Source organism: Paralichthys olivaceus, chromosome 3, assembly GCF_024713975.1.
Source record: "Paralichthys olivaceus isolate ysfri-2021 chromosome 3, ASM2471397v2, whole genome shotgun sequence".
Taxonomy (NCBI): domain Eukaryota; kingdom Metazoa; phylum Chordata; class Actinopteri; order Pleuronectiformes; family Paralichthyidae; genus Paralichthys; species Paralichthys olivaceus.
This window is the reverse complement of record NC_091095.1, coordinates 4177747-4199068: the sequence shown is the minus strand read 5'-3', so window position 1 is coordinate 4199068 and position 21322 is coordinate 4177747. Positions and strand designations below refer to the sequence as shown.

At 40.5% G+C, this 21322-nt stretch overlaps 2 protein-coding genes across 2 annotated transcripts; one reads left to right on the top strand and one right to left on the bottom strand.

Moving 5' to 3' along the window:
- Nucleotides 1-3411: 3411 nt before the first annotated feature.
- LOC109639229 (transmembrane protein 69-like) lies at nucleotides 3412-6327 on the top strand. The gene is made up of 3 exons (XM_069521464.1): nucleotides 3412-3550; nucleotides 5325-5369; nucleotides 5483-6327. The coding sequence occupies exons 2-3, from the start codon at nucleotides 5325-5327 to the stop codon at nucleotides 6248-6250; spliced, it is 813 nt and encodes a 270-aa protein (XP_069377565.1). The 5' UTR covers nucleotides 3412-3550; the 3' UTR covers nucleotides 6251-6327.
- A 672-nt stretch (nucleotides 6328-6999) lies between these two features.
- slc25a24 (solute carrier family 25 member 24) lies at nucleotides 7000-16322 on the bottom strand. Its single transcript, XM_020102593.2, has 10 exons — nucleotides 15781-16322; nucleotides 14037-14163; nucleotides 13799-13886; nucleotides 12393-12504; nucleotides 10257-10415; nucleotides 9834-9986; nucleotides 9478-9585; nucleotides 8934-9101; nucleotides 8622-8772; nucleotides 7000-8219 (listed from the first exon to the last, which is right to left on the bottom strand). Exons 1-10 carry the CDS (start codon nucleotides 15955-15957, stop codon nucleotides 8038-8040), a joined length of 1425 nt encoding a protein of 474 aa, XP_019958152.1. The 5' UTR covers nucleotides 15958-16322; the 3' UTR covers nucleotides 7000-8037.
- Nucleotides 16323-21322: the final 5000 nt, after the last annotated feature.

Genomic DNA, 21322 nt, shown 5'->3' with positions numbered 1-21322 from the left:
CAATGACAACAACCACTACTCCAGCGACAACAACCACTACACCATCAACAACAGCCACTGCTCCAATGACAACAACCACTACTCCAGCGACAACAACCACTACACCATCAACAACAGCCACTACTCCAACGACAACAGCCATTAACCCAAACCGCTGCAACAAAGGCAAACCAGATAAAGACAACAAACCAGGTCTTAAACCAAACTGCTGCAACAATGACAAACCAGATAAAGACAACAAACCAGGTCTTAAACCAAACCGCTGCAACAATGACAAACCAGAGAAAGACAACAAACCAGGTCTTAAACCAAACCTCTGCAACAATGACAAACCAGATAAAGACAACAAACCAGGACTTAAACCAAACCGCTGCAACAAAGACAAACCAGAGAAAGACAACAAACCAGGTCTTAAACCAAACCGCTGCAACAATGACAAACCAGATAAAGACAACAAACCAGGACTTAAACCAAACCGCTGCAACAATGACAAACCAGATAAAGACAACAAACCAGGACTTAAACCAAACCGCTGCAACAAAGACAAACCAGAGAAAGACAACAAACCAGGACTTAAACCAAACCGCTGCAACAAAGACAAACCAGAGAAAGACAACAAACCAGGTCTTAAACCAAACCGCTGCAACAATGACAAACCAGATAAAGACAACAAACCAGGACTTAAACCAAACCGCTGCAACAATGACAAACCAGATAAAGACAACAAACCAGGACTTAAACCAAACCGCTGCAACAATGACAAACCAGATAAAGACAACAAACCAGGACTTAAACCAAACCGCTGCAACAATGACAAACCAGATAAAGACAACAAACCAGGACTTAAACCAAACCGCTGCAACAATGACAAACCAGATAAAGACAACAAACCAGGAGAAAAACCAGACCCCAGCAACAACAGAAACAACAGACATGGATACAAGCCTAAAGCCAAAAGACGAGGATGCAGACATCGAGTCAAAAGACCAGGATGTAAACAACAGCCTGATTCTATCAACACTTGTAAGTTTTCTATAGGATTATTCAAAATAAAGCAGACATATCTATCAAAAATCATAACTTGATTGCCCATATTTTACAGCTGTTTCAACACGTGTCCTCTTACTTATTGACTTTTCCAGATTGCTGGACTGACTGGTTTGACAGAGATGACCCCACTGCAACAGGAGACTGGGAGTTGCTTTCTGATCTGCGCAATGAAAACATAGGAAAGATCTGCAATTATCCACTGAAGATCGAGGTCCAAACCACATCTGGACTCAGTGTAGCTCAAACAGGGGATGTGATTGCTGTGTAAGCACTTTTTGAATTGTTTTTTCATTTATCTTTTACTAACTGATGGATTTCCTTTTAGTTAAATGTGAACAATAGTAAAGCTGTATCACTATGTAAGGAAGACTGAACTCCTCTTGTGTTCTGCAGAGCTGACACAGCCATGGGATTCATCTGCAAAAACTCTGACCAGAAACAGGGGAAGTGTCACGATTATCGTGTCCGCTTCATGTGTCCCACTGAATTCTGCAGTCATAAAGGTAGCCGTGAGTCAAATCTTCATATTCCAAAAGCTATGATACTGATGTGAATTATTTTGCTCCTTGATTTCTAGTGTTAAAAAATCTGTTGACTAATAGCCAGCTGTTTTGTCTCTTTGTCTTGTGGCCAGTATGCTGGACAAAGTGGTTCAATCGGGACAAACCTAGTGGAATTGGGGACTGGGAGCTCCTGGACAACCTCAGGAAAGAGAATCCAGGAGAGATCTGTGAGACCCCTCTCTACATAGATGTTGTTACCAGTGACAAAAAAGTTCCAGCCACCTCCACTGGGCAGTCAATCTTTATGTAAGTATATTAAATTAATTATTTTAAAATCTGCACATTGTTTTCTTAGAGAAGGCACATGTTTGTTTCTCTGTTTTATCACTCGTCTTACCCTGGATCAAAGATACTGTTGTGAGACAGTGGCTTGTGGTGTTGTACCCATCTCTCAGCCATTTATATGTAACAATGATAATCTAGAAAAATCACAAAAACAATATTTTATGGTTAATTTAAAGGATCAATCTGAATTATTAATTCCTTTTTTATTATTTTTTCAGCTACAGTCCAACTAAAGGATTTGTCTGTCGAAACCGGGACCAGACTGGAGGCAAGTGTGCTGACTATCAAGTGCGCTTCGGATGCCCATGTCAGTTAAATGGCAACGGACTCCTCGACTAAACTGACAATTAATTTATAAGTATGTTTAAATTATCAGTTACTACTACTTTTACTTCTTAGATTTAGATCATTAATTTAAACGTATTTAAGATTGTGGTGTGTGTAAATTGTAATGTATTAAAGCATTTATTCTTGTTTGAGCAAATTTACCTTGTGTGGCTTCATTTATTTTTTTCATTTCACCTCTTTCCTCAAAAAAATCGAAAACGTCAATAATCTCTCCCTCTCCTCTAATGTTTAATTATAACTCTATCCTTGTCTACCTTGTATAAATATTAGTACAAATATCATGATAAGATTATTAGTGTTGGATCATTTTTTATTGAGTCCCATCAAATCTCTATGGGGGAAAAATAACATCAGAATAAAATCATCACTGGACTGAGATTGTAGAACTGATCCAAGCAGTGTGAAGTAAAGCCCAGAAATATTTTGCAATCCATCGAATTTTATTTGTATCGCCCACATATAACAATCAGAGGGCCATCACGATCCATCATCTATCCATCCATTCTATCTATCTATCTATCTATCTATCTATCTATCTATCTATCTATCTATCTATCTATCTATCTGTCTATCCATCAATCTATCTATCCATCTATGTATCTATCTATCCATCTTTCTATCTATCTATCTATCTATCTATCTATCTATCTATCTATCTATCCATCTATCCATCTATCATCTATCTATCATCTATCTATCATCTATCTATCATCTATCTATTCATCTATCTGTCTATCCATCAATCTATCTATCCATCTATGTATCTATCTATCCATCTATCTGTCTATCCATCTATCTATCTATCTATCCATCTATCTGTCTATCCATATATCAATCTATCTATCTATCCATCTATCTATCTATATCTATCTATATATATCATCTATCTATCTATCTATCTATCATCTATCATCTATCATCTATCTATCATCTATGTATCTATCTATCATCTATCTATCATCTATCTATCTATCTATCATATATCTATCATCTATCATCTATCTATCTATCTATCCATCAATCAATCAATCTATCAATCCATCCATCTATCTATCTATCTATCTATCTATATATATATATATATATATATCATCTATCTATCTATCATCTATCATCTATCTATCTATCTATCTATCCCTCTCTTTTGTTGAAGGATGTGTAGAAGTGGAACTTAAGTTAGGGGACCGGCTCCTGTTGAACACGGAAGACATTACCCGTGCACTCAGCTGTCAGAAGCTAGCTAGCAGCAGTTAGCTTCACGTTGACCTCGGTGTGAGCAGAATAAATAAATATGATATTTTGAGGTGAGTGAACTTTAACATGATAATATCACTGAGGCGTTTAGTGTTTGTGTGTTCACGTTGTTCTGTGTCTGCACAAAGATTCACGCTGTGTGTGTGTGTGTGTATTTGACTGTATATGGTTGTGTGTGTAGATGTTTGTGTGTGTATATGTCTGTGTGTGTGTATATGGTTGTGTGTGTATATGGTTGTGTGTGTGTAGATGTCTGTGTGTGTATATATGTCTGTGTGTATATGGTTGTGTGTGTGTAGATGTCTGTGTGTGTGTGTATATGGTTGTGTGTGTGTGTATATGTCTGTGTGTGTGTATATGGTTGTGTGTGTGTATATGTCTGTGTGTGTGTAGATGTCTGTGTGTGTGTGTATATGGTTGTGTGTGTGTGTATATGTCTGTGTGTGTGTATATGGTTGTGTGTGTGTGTAGATGTCTGTGTGTGTGTAGATGGTTGTGTGTGTGTAGATGTCTTTGTGTGTGTAGATGTCTGTGTGTGTGTATATGTCTGTGTGTGTAGATGTCTGTGTGTGTGTATATGGTTGTCTGTGTGTGTATATATGTCTGTGTGTATATGGTTGTGTGTGTGTATATGTCTGTGTGTATATGGTTGTGTGTGTGTAGATGTCTGTGTGTGTGTGTATATGGTTGTGTGTGTGTGTATATGTCTGTGTGTGTGTATATGGTTGTGTGTGTGTAGATGTCTTTGTGTGTGTAGATGTCTGTGTGTGTGTATATGTCTGTGTGTGTGTAGATGTCTGTGTGTGTGTATATGGTTGTGTGTGTGTGTAGATGTCTGTGTGTGTGTAGATGGTTGTGTGTGTGTAGATGTCTTTGTGTGTGTAGATGTCTGTGTGTGTGTATATGTCTGTGTGTGTAGATGTCTGTGTGTGTGTATATGGTTGTCTGTGTGTGTATATATGTCTGTGTGTATATGGTTGTGTGTGTGTATATGTCTGTGTGTATATGGTTGTGTGTGTGTAGATGTCTGTGTGTGTGTATATGGTTGAGTGTGTGTATATATGTCTGTGTGTGTGTATATGGTTGTGTGTGTGTAGATGTCTTTGTGTGTGTAGATGTCTGTGTGTGTGTATATGTCTGTGTGTGTGTAGATGTCTGTGTGTGTAGTCAGCTTCTGAGCTGCATGAACAGTGTAGTTGTGTTATTTATATAAAGAGGTTGTGACTCGTCTTATTAAACAGTGGCGCCCTCTCTCGGACTGATGTGAAATCAGACTCACTCGGCTGAAAAGAAAAATGATTAATTAACAGTTCATAATTATTTTCAAAGCTCAAGAAAATGTGCATCTTTCTTTTCTATGTTAATACTTGGATATTTTGGGGGTTTTAACTTCGTAAAAGTTTCAATTAATTGAGAACACATTATCTATACATTATCAATAATTTACATTATCACCAGCTGCCGTCCTATTCAGTTTTTTTATTGTGTTCCTTTGTGTTCTTGTCTTCTTTTTATTTATCATTTTAATTCAATAAACGTTCCTTTTATTGAGTTTCTGCTCTGAAAATCATAAAGTTTGTATTTATATATAACTCTATAGACTTGATGACTCAAAGCGCTTCACAAACACATTCACTTAGTGCAGCACTTTATCAAACATCACTCATAAACTGTCAGCACAGTCATCAGCGGTTCAGTATCTCGCCCAAGGATACTTCAGCATTTGAAAATGGGGGGATGGGGATCGAACCAGTGACCTTCTAGTTGGTGGATGACCCACACTATCTCCTGAGTCTAACAGGATGTCTGACTTGAATTTTTCAGATGCTCGCTGTCATATTTAGAAGATGCCCCCTAGCAGCCCGTAAGGTAAAGGACCATTTGTGATAGTCCAGCTTCTTAAGTACCATTTTTAATATTCTCTAGTAACTTTTAAAAGTGAACATCTATTTGTCTTTCACATGAGTGTTTTTTTTTCATAGGTACTGCACCAGGTAGGTCCTCCACAAAGATGCTGGACATCGGTCTTGACTGGAGCTCCTGGCGGGGGACGTGGCTCCCTGCAGAGCTGCTGGGCCTCCTCAGCAATGCTGCCATCTACAAGAAGATGTCCTGGACTCTTAGACCCTCCGGCGGAGCCCTTCCAGAGGACTCAAACCCACGTTTCTCCATTTGTAGCGAGAAACCAACATTTCCACTCCTCTGCTGTAAAGTTGAAGAAGCGACCGCAGCCCGAGCCCCCCCCAAGAGAGCTGGACCTGCTGCGCTACGACATGAAGGACTTGTGGAAGGGTCCCAAACCTGCCTTGTACCTGGGGTTTGCTGGGCTGATCCCCTTCGTGTCCCCGACTGTGCTCATGGCTGTGACTGAATGCTACCTCCCAGAACTGGCCTATGCACAGTTAGCATACGGTGCCTCCATCCTGTCCTTTCTGGGTGGAGCTCGCTGGGGATTCGCTCTCCCTGAGAAAAGCCCAGCTGAACCAGATTGGATAAACCTGGCCAACAGTGTGGTTCCCTCCCTCTTAGCCTGGGTGGCCATGCTAATGAGCGACAGCATCATCCCTGCGGCCACCATGGTTATAATGGGCCTGGGAATCTCGCTGCATTATGACCTCTCTCTGCTGCCCACTTACCCCAGCTGGTTTAAAGCCCTGCGCTCCATCCTGACCATTGTGGCGTTTTTTTCTCTAGTTGGTACTCTTGCAATTAATGAGATTTTCCCAGAAAAGAAAATATTCTCAGATTAAATTGTATAAAAATAAAATATATTTAAAACAAAAAAAGTTAGAAAACAGAATTTTGCATCTTTGTTGACAACTTTCAATCGTGTCAGTGTCGTTCTTTTTTTTCTTTTTTACAGCCAGCCATTATGTGAAAGCCACTGTGTGTAAAAAAAAAAAAAGTGAATAAACAAGCTTATTCTTTTTACTTTAGAGAGTGATTTAAATACAACCACCAGGAGACGCCAAAGTCAAAGCTCTTCATATAACAACATGGACTGAAGATGCTCCACACTTAAATATCAAATAATGCACCTACAGCTTCCATACTGTTGTTAATCATTTACCAGAGTCTGAAATGATGCTTTCAATGAGTCTGTTTTTTATGAGAACACTTAGAGGTATTTCTGAAAGATGCTTTATAGTCAGTTACAAGCAAATGTTGGTGTTTCTCGGTTACGCAGATATACGTTTTTAAAATTGTGCTGCAACTATACAGTAGCTGCAAAAAGCAATTATTTACACTGGGTCCCTTCCTTAGTCAAGCCCTATAAATTAGCAGAGCCACTTTTACTGTGTCCTTTTAAACGCAGAGGATCAGACAGCTAGAGTCACGAGTACTTATCACTGAGGAAAAGGATATTACATAACGAACCGGAGTAATCTGTACTTAAGAGCCTCTGGGGATGACTGCACAATATCACACAACACACACAGACACTTTACACACAGTACATTTGTTCAAATTCAAATAAAAATAATATACACTTCTCCTCTTTGTCATCCAATATTTTATTACTGTAAACACCATCGTCAAATTAACCAAATATTGGAAAGAAAGGCAAGATAAAGTGAGGGTGGAGACGTTCACAGACGTCAGAGACTAATCTCATAAGGCACATCTTCTCCCCCGTTCACCAAACTCAATAAAAGGTCAATACAATATTTTCCTGTAAAATGGAGACCGACACTCAAGTCAAAATCTGGACGAATTTCTGCAAGTAAATGAAGCTTCGCAACATTTGTTCTGACTGCTTCAGATAAAGAGTGGTACAATAAGGTGCTTTTTGGTCAAACGTTAAAAGAAACAAGTGAAACAGGACCCACACTTAAAATTACTTAATTGCCTCATCTACTCAAACCAACAATTAAACCAAATGACAAAAAAATAAACCTCTCCAAGTGTCTGTGCTTTGTAAAATATCCACATTAGGTTGATTGGATGTTAAGTCAGTTGACCCTGAGACCGTAGACTGTAATAAAGATGGAAGACACGTCCTTATTACTACATTTACTTACGACGTTGTCTCCTGCTTCTGCTTTTTCAGACAACTCCCACATTAACTTAAACCTCCTAGAATGGCCTGTGTCCCATCTGTTAACGTGAGGGAGGCCGGGTTTATAACCTATACTGCAGCCAGCCACCAGGGGGTGATCAAGACGCTTTGGCTTCAGTTTTGGGGAGCTATCGTGTCGTCCATCTTTACATACAGTCTATGCCTGAGACAGACAGTGCACTTTAAATCTGTGAGTGTAAACGCAGCCCGAGCAAAACCCACATAAACGGAACCACCATAGAAATCATAGTAATTATCCTCAGCTCTGAGCGAGTGCTGCAGGATCCAAATGACTTAGTTTAGTTTAGCACAGTTCTGGAATCACTTTAAAACTTCTCATGATGATATCAGATGCCGACCTACAGGTAAACAAGTGAGGGTCCCTCATATGTAAGAAGGTAAATGTATCAAAAAAATAAAATAAAATTGCTGCACATCTTTTTTCACTCTGGTCGTCACAGTTAACTCTGTTGCTGCCTACTTCTGAATTCCGAGGCCGGACCGCATGTACTCGTACACCACGTAGCTGATGCTGACGGCCGGTATGACCTTCATGAAATTGGGCAGGATGCCACGGTAAAGTCCAAAGAAGCCTTCCCTTTCCACAATCTTCTTCACCATGAGGTTCATCGGCAGCTGCTCGGAGCCCTCCACAGAGGCTGAGGAGGAAAATCAGACCAAAAAGGGAAAACACGTTTAATGAATATTTATATTTTACACATAATCCTCTCAAACGGTTTTAAATGACCTCATAAAGTCACCACTTGTTCATCTTTTGTACAGTAATGAGAAGAAACTTCTTACTATCACAGTAACACATGTAAATATTTATTAAACACAACTTTCAAATATTTGTATTTTACCGATAACGCAGGTAGTTTTATGTATTACATACATACAGTATGTTTGTACCTTCTACTTTTCTCACACATGTTTTTATGACTTTTTGTTTCTTTGTTATTCCCTTTCTCTCTGTAAGATTTTGAGAGTAATGGCTGAACACCAACAGTGACTAATTGGCTTATTCTTTATTTTTTAAAACAAGGATTGGCTCATCGTACCTTGTGCCTGCATCCTGGTGCGGATCAGAGCCAGAGGGTAGCTGGCTAACTGGCCACATGTGCTGGATATGGTTCCACAGCCGAGCAGCACCAGAATACCCGGGTTGGCTGAGTCTTTGGCGTAGCGGGACAGCCAGAAGTTCTTCAAGCTCTGAGGATGGATATACAGTGTGTGTGTGTGTGTGTGTGTGTGTGTGTGTGTGTGTGTGTGTGTGTGTGTGTGTGATAAGGATTTCTGTTTTATCATCTTGAACAAAAGGCTTGGCATCTGTTTACGTATTTTACTGATGAGATTCATTCAACACCACGTACCTCGTACACCGCCAGATCGATTCCAGCGTAGGGAATGATGCCAATAATATTAGGGACGTAGCCTTTGTAAAATGCTTTCACTCCCTCCTTTTTCAAGATTTTCTTGCCACAGTCAAACATCCCTGAGTACTGTCCCGTCTTCCTCAGCGTCAGGCGGGTTTTCATCACCTGAACACACAGAAATGATCACTTTTCTTCACGAGGCAGCATTTTGACTTTTGTGTCTGTGAAGGAGCAGACTAGCAACCTTTTAGAGCAACTTTTAGGGTTTTAATCGCTGTATTTATGTAAAATATACTCAAATTCATTTAAAATTATGTTTAGATATCTACATGTGCAAAATAGGAAAAAGGAGTTTCATTATCTTCTAGGGGGGGAAAACATACTTACTTAAACATAATTATTAATATTATTATTCCATTCCTGTCAATAGATCCAACAAATTGGACTTTTAGAGACTTTGAAGTTGTTATTTGAATGTATTTAAGAATTTTTAAGGACTAAAACTCAGATTATTGAATTGTTAAGACCTCCTGCTGCTCACCTCCATGGGGTAGATGGCCGTTTGTGCCGTGGCTCCAGCCAGTGATCCAGCCATGAACCTCTCGTGGGTCCGGACCTTCCCCGGTTCACTGGACAGCAGCTTCTTAAACTGATGAGACACAGCGACACAGGAGTGAGGTAGAAATACTCAGTGGAAGCTATTCAGGACTAAAATAAAATACAAAAACACACTTTGTGGTACAACTATACTTTAGGACAATATTACCATGATTGTGCTGTTCATGTAGAACGATGAGTGATGCATCAACAATAGTAAGATATAATTAATTCCTATCTGGGTGGCTGCAGCCGAACCTCAGGTCTGTGCTGCGGTCAGTGATGATAAAATGAATGTACCTGCTCGTAGGCCATGAATTTAATGGCCGTCTCCGGGGCAATCTTCAGGACATTGATACCGTTTCCTCTCCACAGAGACGTCAAGCCTCCTTCTTTCAACATTTGCTTGAAACCACCAACCAGGCTGATTTTATTGCTCTTAGAAGAATGCACCTGTAAATATTAATAAATAAAAAAAGGACTTGAAATTATAAAAATCATTACTTTTCAAAAGAAATGTATTTCTCATGTACGAGAGGCAGCATTAAATACAATAGATGATAGATGACTGTCCTCAACATTGTGATATCAAGAATTTCTTTGAAATTTTCACAGATTTTCCACAGAATAATTAATAGATCTTCAAGAGAAAAGAAAACCAAGCATATTTAGGGTATCCATGAGTGTGATTTATGAAGTGAACAACCAATAAAATAAACACACCTGCATGAAGACCTTCATTCTGTCCAGCGGGGCGGTTCCTGTACGGGACACAGCGCCCGCCATCGCTCCTGCCGACAGCTGCTTCCACCAAATCCCAGTGGTCTTCTCCTCCTCTGTGAACTCGTCTGGGATGGAGAGACTGTCCCCAATGTCCAGCACCTACCCACAATACAATGCAAGTTAAATCACAGCCAAGGATATTTAGTAAATACTTTGCAAACTCATGTAGACTCTCACACTGATGCGTCTATTTCCAGCCTGAACACCTCAACACATCATCTGTGTGTATCTGAAATGTTCACTTTGAAACTAGAGCCCATTTGACATCAATATTAGAGAGTCATGAATTTATGATAAACTAAAAAAATAAATGTTTATGTGTCATTATCAAACCCTTATAACAAAGAAATGTAATTGAGGCTTGATGTTTACAACTATAAAGAAAAAGAAAACACAAAGAACGAAATAAATAGAACATGTAGATCTGAACAATGCACATGTCTTAGGAATTGTTTATTCTGTAATTTAACAAAAAAGGGAAAAGGCTCGAAACGACCATAATCAAACATAAAAATCATTAAAAGTTGGTTGTAACCAAGATACACCTTTTCTAAATGACCTGGAAACCTTATTGGCATTTCTTCCCTGCAGATTCTAGTGATTTACTCGCTGACACAAACAGCTAAATATTCATGTTGATGATTTTTTGACCAGGTGGAAAACTTAAAGGGTCGATACACAAACCTACCATGTCCACCTCCACCTCATAGATCCCCCCATCATCCTCAAAGTCGAGGAAAAACCAGTTTCCCTGGTGTTGCTGCTGCTGCTGCTGCAGCACCATGGCCATCTCCACCCTCTGATAAAGCTGCTGATCCAGTACGGTGTCGCACAAACTCTGTGCTCAACTGAACCGGACGCTTCACACGATTCTAGCAACAGTCAGACGCCGAAGGTCTGCAGATCCCATCCGGCCCGAGGTGAGAAACGCTGGACGTGGAGTGGCCGTTAACCATCGACGTGATGGGAAACTCTCACTGCCGTAGATGTTACCAACCAAAGCTTCTTTCTCACCTCGCCCTCCGTGCCTGTGGCTTGTCCTGTTCTAGACTCACTTCCTCTCCCTCGACCTGTCCCAATGACGGGCTAATCCCCCCCACAGGTCAGACTGAAATGAGCTTATCTCTTCCAAGCTTAGCAACTCCAGGTTTATTTAACCACGGAGGTTGTGCCAGTGAACAGAGGCAGCAAACGTCAGAGATTAGCCATTGACTGGAACTGGCATGAGACAACTGTACATGTCACAGAGATAGTTCCTTATAGTTGATAATCTAAATTTAAAGATAGTGCTAAAACTTTTACTTGTTGTTGGTTTAACAAGCAGCAGAATGTTTGGGAGAGAAACATCATGTCTGTTATCGATGTTTCTGGAACCAGACCAGAGAGCTCTCAGTTGGCGTGGTAACAGTCGCAATCACTGTTATAAATAAAACAACTTGTTTTATTTCTTGCTACTTATAGAACAACCTCTTTCCTCCTGAAAGTCTCTCGATGACAAAGTCAAGTCAAGGTTCTCCTCCAGTGTCGACCTCTATTTCTTTAAGCAAAGACTTATCACACTTCACAGTCTTCTCCTCCTCCACCTCTGCGCCGCCTTTTCTCACCTCTCCTCTGAAAATGAATGAACATAATCTGTTGAGGTCGTCGAGGTTCTGATCTGTTGGCAAAGTCCTCGGCCAAATCCAGCATGAGCTGAGACGTCTCTTTCACAACTTTCCCCTGTGGTGCTGGTGATCCGAGAACAAGGTGTGACACGCCAGGTTGAAATGTTTTGTCTCCATGTTGCTTCCATTTAGACTTAAGACTTACTATTCCATTTGAAAGCCAACAGGTATGAAGGTTTCTGTCTTAGTAAGTGGACATTATCTTGGTCTGTATAAAAAAAAGTCTAGAACTAGTTTACAGCTAAGAAGCTAAAGGAGAATTTGAATCTGGAGCTGCGACGAATCAGACAAAGTGAAGTTGATCTTAAATTTGTCTCAAAGAACCGTTGAAGAGCGGATTATAGACTCACACAGTCGGTGTTTTCTGTGTGTAAAAAAATGAAGCCATCTTCATGATCTGCCCGTCTCTTACCGTCGAGTGCTTCCAGTAGCGGATAATCTCCTGCAGGTTGGTGGCTGGGTTAAACAGGAAGTGCTCCCTCCACTCATTCCAGTCCACAGTCATGGTGCCATCCACATCGATACTGCGCAACAAAGATAAAGAGAAGACATTTTAATTGGAACTGGAACAAAGACTGCATTTAAAGTTGGACGATACTGAAGCCAAAGTATCTTGATAGCCCCCTGGTGGCTGGCTGCAGGATAGGTCATAACCCCTGCCTCCTCCATTATAGCCGATGGAACATCGACCAAACTAATACACAGTGGAGTTTGTCTTTCACATATGAAGAACAAATAGACACCAGGAGATTGTTTGGGACGAGTGCATTCACAACAACAGGAAGAACATTTCTGGAGCGTTCATGTGAGCGGCGGCACGGGGGGCAGGACGTGACAGATTAATTCCACTGCAGAGGTAACAGGGTTTTGTGTTCTCAGCCCCTGTCAAACATTTTGGGAGAATATCTGGGGTTCAGTGCAGATCTGAAAGCAGCTTATGTTGGAAAACTGTCCAGGGTTTATCCCGCCTCTCAGGTCTGCTGGGATTGGCTGCAGCCCCACCCCTCCCGACCCTTAAAGGATAGATAGTATCGATAATAAATGTATTCAACCCATGTCTCTATTCCACATCAATCTCTGCTTTCAATGTGTTATTTCTTTCCTCTGCGTCAGCTCAGCAATTATTCTGTGTTTTTCAAACTGTCTGATTCACAGTCATACACAAGCTGCTTCACTTCTCTTTTCATATCTGTCACGTGAGCTCTTGCACATCTGCAGCTTCACACTTTGTTTAAGCAAATACATGACACAGCTCAACCGCAGGAGCCTGGAACGACCTGGCGAAGACAAGGACGGGACACAACTCCCTGTAACATGTTCATGTACAGAACAACAAGGTGAATCATGTTGAAGTAAATATAACGGATCCTCCTTCATCTGCGTCATTCTTCTTCAGTCACACAACAACATATCTAAGACCGATTGTATTCTCTGCTTCTGTGGGAGCTACATACATGTCCTCAGACCTCAGAGGGTTAATGACAATTTGTTTAATTCAAACGTTGAGATGTTTATCTTATTCCTACATCAGTTTATCACTTGTCTCCAGCTCAGTCACATAACCTGCCAGCTTTGTATCATCAGCCTGTCGCTGGACAAGTGACACACTCAGCTGGTTATCAGTCCCTCTCACTGGTCTCCACCTTTAACGTGTGGAAACACGTTCACTACTTTTACGGATTGTGGGGTTCGTGCTGTGATCACCAGGTGACAGGAACATTTTAATGATCCTCGAGCCATTTTACTCGCATTTGTGTGGCAGAGCACAACGAATATTGTAAATATTAAGTTTTGAATTTACAAAATAAGCTGAAATACCTCTGGAGGATCTTCTCTGCTTCCACCCTGCTGATATCCATTCCCAGATCCGCCAGGGATTGCTTAATCTCCAAGTAGTCAATTCGACCTGTGGAAAATAAAAACAGAAATCCTGATGTTTCCCACACGCTGAGGGAGAATAATTCAGTGTCACCAACATGGCAGGTTTATAAATTCCCAGCATTCAGCTGGTGAATTTGAACATGAAGTTTGTCGGGATCGGAACACTTCACCACACCATCGTTGTTTTTGTCCAAGCTCTTGAAGGTCAGCCGCAATTTCTTCTCGTGATCCTTTAGGTACTTGGAAAACTCGCTGAAGTCGAGCCCTTCATCGCTGTCCTTGTCTCCTGAAGAAACTATTTTCTGAAAATAAAGAAGAAGAGAATTATCAGTCCAGTTTCTTCATATGTCAAACAATATGTGAGTCAGGTCTCTGCTGACCTGTTCACTGAGTGAACATCTCCACCTCAGCTGCTCCTTTCGGCCAGTTGGTGGCAGAATAACGCTGAGAAATCCCTCAACTCACTTCCTGTGTAAACCTCCAGACTTGACCTCATTATCTGTCATTATCTTCATTCATAGTTTGTGCTGTTGCTGTGATGTTATTTTTGCTTTTTCCCTAATTTGTAAAGTGATCTGTGCAGTAAATATAGATTGTGTTTGTTTGTAGAGTTGCTGCATTTCATTTTACTGTCTTGTACATGATGTTAAATGTGCTGAATCACGGAGATCAGACGAAACATAAACCTCTGTGTAACTGTTCAAATGTATCGGGCTTGTTTAGGGCGTTGATCTGTATGAGTGTGCAATTAAGATCCAAATAAAAATGCGTATCTCATGAATTAAAATGTGGTTTCAAGGGAAATGTTAATAATTAGTATTATGTGAATACATTATGATGTTAATAGTTAACTTAGTTAATTATAGATAACAAGGCAGTTGTAAAAGCACGTTTATTTACGACCTCTTCATTTCATTATCAAACAGTTGCATGGGTTAAAAAAAGCTTGACCTCCTCGTACCTTCCTCCCTGACTCATACTTTTAAAGTTATCAGACTCACTGATGAGACAGAGGAATGCAGCATTATATGGTTACTGAAGGTGGGACCGTCCGCAGCTCACACCTACGACTGCAGATTCAACTTTGGCCCACCTTTTCTTCACCCACCCTGCTCTCTTGGGAAAACTGAATGAGAAAAGCCTGAGGAAATCGAGGTCATTGGTTTGAGGACCCAGTCTGTCACGGATTTAGCTGCACGGGTGGCATTTTCCGAAGGAACATATGTTTTCATATGTTTGAGGACAATTTGGGGAAAACTGGGACATTTTGGTTGGTCCTAACTTTCAGACCCGCGTCCAATGGGCTGTTTGGGGGGTAAGACTTGGTTTCACAGTTACGTTAGAATTAAGTTAGTATTAAGATTATAGGGTCAGGGGATAAAGAACACATCATGCCTATGTGTGTCCTCAGATACAAGTAAAAGGTTGTGTGTGAGTGTGTGTGTGTTCCAGGTATAACTTAAGTTGTGGGGACCTAACTTTATTTACACTGTCACATTATGTGCAGTTACCTCCCTTGTATGTGTGTTTGTGTGTTAGTGTGTGTGTGTTCAAGGTATAACTCCATTTGTGGGGACCTAATTCTGTTTATACTGTAATTACCTTCCTTATGGAGACAAAAACCGAGTCCTCATAACTTGTTGGGTTCTTCTATCATTCTTGGGGCTCATCCTTACTGTGTAAAGTGTCTTGAGATAATAGTAGATAGACAGACAGACACATATGATTTGAATCTGTACAAATTAAATTGAACTGGACATAAATCATTAAATTCAAAAGTGAATGTTAAAGAGTAAGCAACATAAACCCTTATCCTGAGGTCATGGACACAGTGTGTGTGTGTGTGTGTGTGTGTGTGTGTGTGTGTGTGTGTGTGTGTGTGTGTGTGTGTGTGTGTGTGTGTGTCTCCGTGGATGTACCTGGGCTGCTCCTCTCCCAGTCTTGATGCCCATGGCGGCCAGTCCTGCCTTCAGCTCGGACACATCCACCTTCCCATCCTTGTTCGTGTCCAGTTTGGAGAACAGAGCCTCGTACGAGCTCGACTCATCTGCACAGCGACAGTCCGTGAAAAACATCTTCCTCACCGCCTGATACATGGTTACAGACGTGGAGGCCTCCGGAGCTGCACACACACACTAACACACTAACACACACACAAGCGAGCACACACACACAAACACACACACACTCACGCGCGCACACGCCAATTCCTGTGGTTGGCACTTCTGGTTCGGAGCAGCCGGAGGATTCGAGGCAGATTCCCGCAGAGCAACTGAGAGAGAAGCGGCGGAGGAGTGGTCCCCGGTGGAGGTGGAGGTGGATCCGGTAAATACTGGAGCTTCAGCGGGCTTGTAGGAAGCAGGAGGCGGATGAAGTTGGTCGAGTAAATGCGCCGAGGAGAAAAAAAAGGGTGGAGAGACTTTGCCTGAGGAGACCTCCTCTTTCAGTGTGCACACTCATCACAGGGACACACCCTTCAACACACACAGACACACACACACACACACACACACACACACACACACACACACACACACACACACACACACAGTGTTGGTGCTCGAACTGGTCAAAAAGTTTGACTTTGAAGTTTCATTCAACGTCTTATTCTTTCCATGTAGTTCATACACTTCCTGTTGTTGTGGTAACACACACACACACACACACACACGCACACACACACACACACACACACACACTGTCCATCCCTGCCCCCACAGTGGGCTCCATGGTTTAAAGTTAAAGTGAATCTGTTTCAGTTCAGTGAGTCACACAGGAATCTGACAGCTGCTCCTGACGGAGCTCACCCCCAAAAAGATTTTAAATGGGGGGGGGGGGGGTTACTTTACTTTGAAGGAGACAGGAAGAAGAGAGGTGGATTGGGGAGGGAAGGAGGAGGGGGGCTATTATATTATTAATCTATAAACAAACTAATTAATTGAATAAACAAGGTAACAGAAAATAAAAAGTAAGATAGGAACAATAACAACAATGATCATTACTGTTGTTGTAATAAACAACAAGTTGAGAGTCAGAGAAGTGTCTGCTTTGTTCCACATGATGGCGACAGATGTTATGTAACAGCAGCTGGTTTCACTCTGTTGTTGTCTGTGCTGCTGTTGTCATGACTGATCAACAGGGGGCGATGTAGAGGTCCTATGTCATGACGTAAAAAGAAAGTGAATGGAGAAGAAGTGTAAAAATCACAAAGTTTCTCCCAAATGCTCAAGAGAAGCTGATGAAGATGAATCTGCTGCTGGAAATGGTTCCTGAGAAAAGTCCTGTTTCCTGTTGTATGAAAAGCATTTGTTGAAATTGCCTGTGTGCAGCTGTTTTAGGAAATGAAACCATATTTGTTGCCTCAGATCTCAGGAGGAGCAAATAAGGGTGCTACAGATGAGACAATGTTTTTGGTCTTTGACAATAAGAAAACTGCTGATTGATAAAAGACATAAAGACTCAAACATCACTGAGCCAACAAGTTAGAAACATTTATTGTCGATATTTATATAATGTACAAAAAAGCTTCTATTGTGCACATCACAACAGAATAGAAACAGTGATGATGAAAATTAAAAAGCTGATGAGCGAAGCAGGCTCACAGCCGAGTGCTTTAAGTTACGTTTACATTCAGCCACACTGCCGAGTCCCGGCACCACGAAGCTCTGAAGAACAACCACCATCAGAAAAGCTCAAAATCGAAGTTTTCATGCTTTGCAGTAAAAACAAGAACGAAATGAATAAACAGCTGTTTTATGGCACTTTCTCTTTTCCTCCTGTTTGGGAAGATAAACATTCAAAGGAAAAGTATGTGACGGGTCCTGATGGGACGGTTGAGATAAATCTTTAATGGTAGAAAACGATTATCTCTTTTTTTATTAATCAGCTGGGAAACGCGGCTCAGGCTTCTGTTAATGTCCTGAGAGCTAGTTCCTCCCTCGTGGTTCCATCTGCCAACGAAATCAGATGGATTGAACACGCATGCATCGGCCTATCAGAGAGTACAGAGGCCTCACAGGAGGCAGAATACAAACACGATCACCATTTATAAAATAACAGTAAAAACCATGAGAACAATCACAGCGCAAAGGTTTTTCTTTCTTTTTTTTAAACGACAGCTATTCACCACAGAAAACTTAATTTACAAGGAACAACAGCTCGTTTCTGTCCGGTACAGTTAAACTGCAGTTTATTTAGTCACGACATTTGGCTACAGACCCTTCAAACACTTCCACTAACTACTTCAGAGTTCAACTGAATACTTATCCTCATAGTAACGTCAACATCTTTGTCTGACATCAACATAGTACTGGCAATAATAAGGCTCCAACTCCCATAATCCACACCGGAGGAAATCGTCTATAAATACACCGAGAAAGAAAAACTGAGATTGTCTTAATGTTTGAAATGAAGGTTGAAGTGAACCAGAGGTCGACGATTGTTCAGCCCTTTCCCCCCCCCATCAGCTGATGAGACAGGGCCCCCTTATGGCTGCTGTTAGGACCTGCACTGTTATTATTGCAGGTCGGACTGAAAACAGAGACGCAGCAGAACAACAGGATGATACAGTTTCTGGTCAGCCCTCAATTCTCTTCTCTCTCTGGACTCAGCAGAAAAGATATTTAAATTCGCAGGTCAAAAGACGTCTTCATATCAAGGTTACAAATAAAATGGATCTTTAAACATTTCTTCCTCATAATATCAGCGACGATATTTCAATGTCAAACACTGAAATAAAATCAGTGAAATCCATTTTAAGCATTTCTTTAATTTCCCACAGCTCAAATTAAAGTCATCGAATTGTTTGTCTCGACTGATCCAGTTCAAAATCAATGTGATTTATTAAGAACCTCAGAATAACCACGTACTAGACCTGTGGTGAGATGTAAAGAAAATTAAACTTGTGACTTTTGTAGTTTCTAAATTCTGGGTCTCGCTGTAACTAATGTTCAGAAATTATAAACAGGAGTAAAAACTAATCGCTCAATATAATAATTTATTTTTAGACTCCGTACTTGACGTCTTTTAAACCTGCAAACAAAATGTATTGTGTGACTTTAACTGAACTGAGAAGATGTGCTTCTCTATTATTATAACAACTTGTGTGTCTTTATGAAGGAAATGAAGAATAATGTTGTGTAGTTTTGCAGTTTAAGTTAAATGACTTCTGTCTTTGGAGAAATGAGAAATTCAGTCAAATCTACAGATTTTTTTTTAAATCAACATTGAAGTAGAAATGACTTTTTACAGTTCATTTCCACTTTTCTGCTGAAAAATCAAATGCAAAATGAATCTGTCGAACATGAAAAGTAAAAACATTTTATCATGTGATCTATTGTACAATGATGAATAAATGTTCAGTAGCAGTTTAATTAAAAACACTAATTGTTTCGCTCGTCGTCAACACAGACAAGTTAAAGTACTTTGAAGGCCTCCAGGTTAAAAACACTGATTTAGTCCTTAGCATCATAAAAGCACTTTGTCAAACCCTTTTCTTTACTTTGCAGTTTCGTTTTTTAAACAAATCATCAACAGAAGCTAAAAATACTTGTTTTGTGCGTAAAGGCACTTTTGGAGACACAAAGTAGAGTCAAACGTTTTCAGGGTTTTGTGGTTGAGTTGGACCAAAGGAAACATTTGCAGTGACATCGGTTGCAAAGCTAACGCAGCCTTCGCAAACAGATACGGCCGTGCAAAATAAACTCAGAGAGGAGTCAATTAATTCATCTTTGGAATGAGAGAATCCCCCCCCCAAGAATAAGGTCACCCTTCAAAAGTGAAATCCATCTCAGTGTGCTTGTTTTAAATGTAAGTAGAGTGACACCTACAGAAAGATAAAGATACTGCAGCTCATTAGAAGAAAAAAAACCCTCCATGTATTTTTTAACTTGGCCCCTATGTTTAAAAATGTGGGGGAGTAAATGAATCATACTCACAAAAACATATGTCTCTGCCGGCAGCTGTGACACGTGGCGGTTCAATGTACTCTAATGGGGCAACTGTGACAGTCTATTCATATACAAATTATTTCACCAATAAAAGGCTGAAATTGTTTTTCTGGGTCTCCTGAGAGAAACTTTTATGTCTCCATCTTTTTCTGATCGTGGACGATGTAGATGAAGCATTTGACTTCGATACTCGTCCCTAATTTGAGCCTTTTATTGGTGTAAAAAAAAAACGTTTCTTGGACTGTCGCAGTTGCCCCATTAGATAACATTGCAGCCACTACCACTTGTTGCTGCTGGTGGAGACAATCCACTGGACCTATTTCTAAAAGTACCATTCATTCATTCACCATACAATTGTTTTTCAAAAAGTGCTGTGACGTTTCAGACCTTCACTTAAACCAGTACGATGTTGAAGCTGCTGAAGAAGCTCAGCTTCTAAAAGTGACAGTAAAAATCAGTAATACAGCGCTTTTAAGCAACAGCTCTTAGTTAAACACTAAAAGTTCATTAAAAAAAATCAAAAAAATCCAACAATCAAAACACAGATTTCTCACAAAAAGGAGTTCGTAAACAAAACCACATGGACGATAAATGCAGTTTCATGCAAGCAGTTAAACTTGTGACCAAAGCATCACAGGTTCGTTGACATTTTCTGTACTAGCGGCTGTTTTACATCTACAGACGCTCTGATCTGAAAGGCGTCTTCTTCTTCTTCTCTGACGTCGTCAGTGCTGAGATTTAAAAAGAGGTTTGTGGTCGTCGGCAGAAATCTCAGCGCTGCACAAACATCCAAAGAAGACGCTTTTGAGTCAAGCATCCAACCCTGGTATGTTTTTTACTCTTTTTTACTTTTTGGCATTTTCACATAACCGTAGAAAATATGTCCTTCTCATAAACACTGATTTGTCCTGTTGAAGTCGGGTGAAACTTCTCCAGGTTCCCCAGTCTGCTCGTCTTCAATGCCCTTTATATTGTTTTTCAGTCACATATCACACAGGAGACGAAGGCTTGTATCATCAGTGAGTTATAATACTTTCATTCACATTCACTCTTCGTACGTCTTGTTCTCCGTGGGAAGAAACACAGAGGAACGATGAAGGGTTCCTTATTTAACGCTGATGTGAGCATGGACCCAAACCTTCATTTGAGGTTTACTGTACATCATCACCTCAAATTAAGGGTCAGTCCAGCTGCTTTGCACCTTCATAAAACCAACAAGGGACGAATTAAAAGCTCCCAAAACACTACATTTCCCACAATGCTTCTCATCTCTGCATCTTTTAAACCCTGTGCCCTCAGTTTGTAACGCTTATAGAGCCAAGTAACAGTGACGCCCACTTTTAGAACGACTCTGGTTCCTAAAGTAAACTTCCCATTCTTTTTCTTCATTTACATTTATATAAAAACATATTTATAAAAAAAAATGTTATCCGGTCGAAAGGTAACAGGTACAAGACTGTGAAGAAGAGAGAAAGAACTGTTTCCCATAAACCATTGCGAATGATCTATTTCC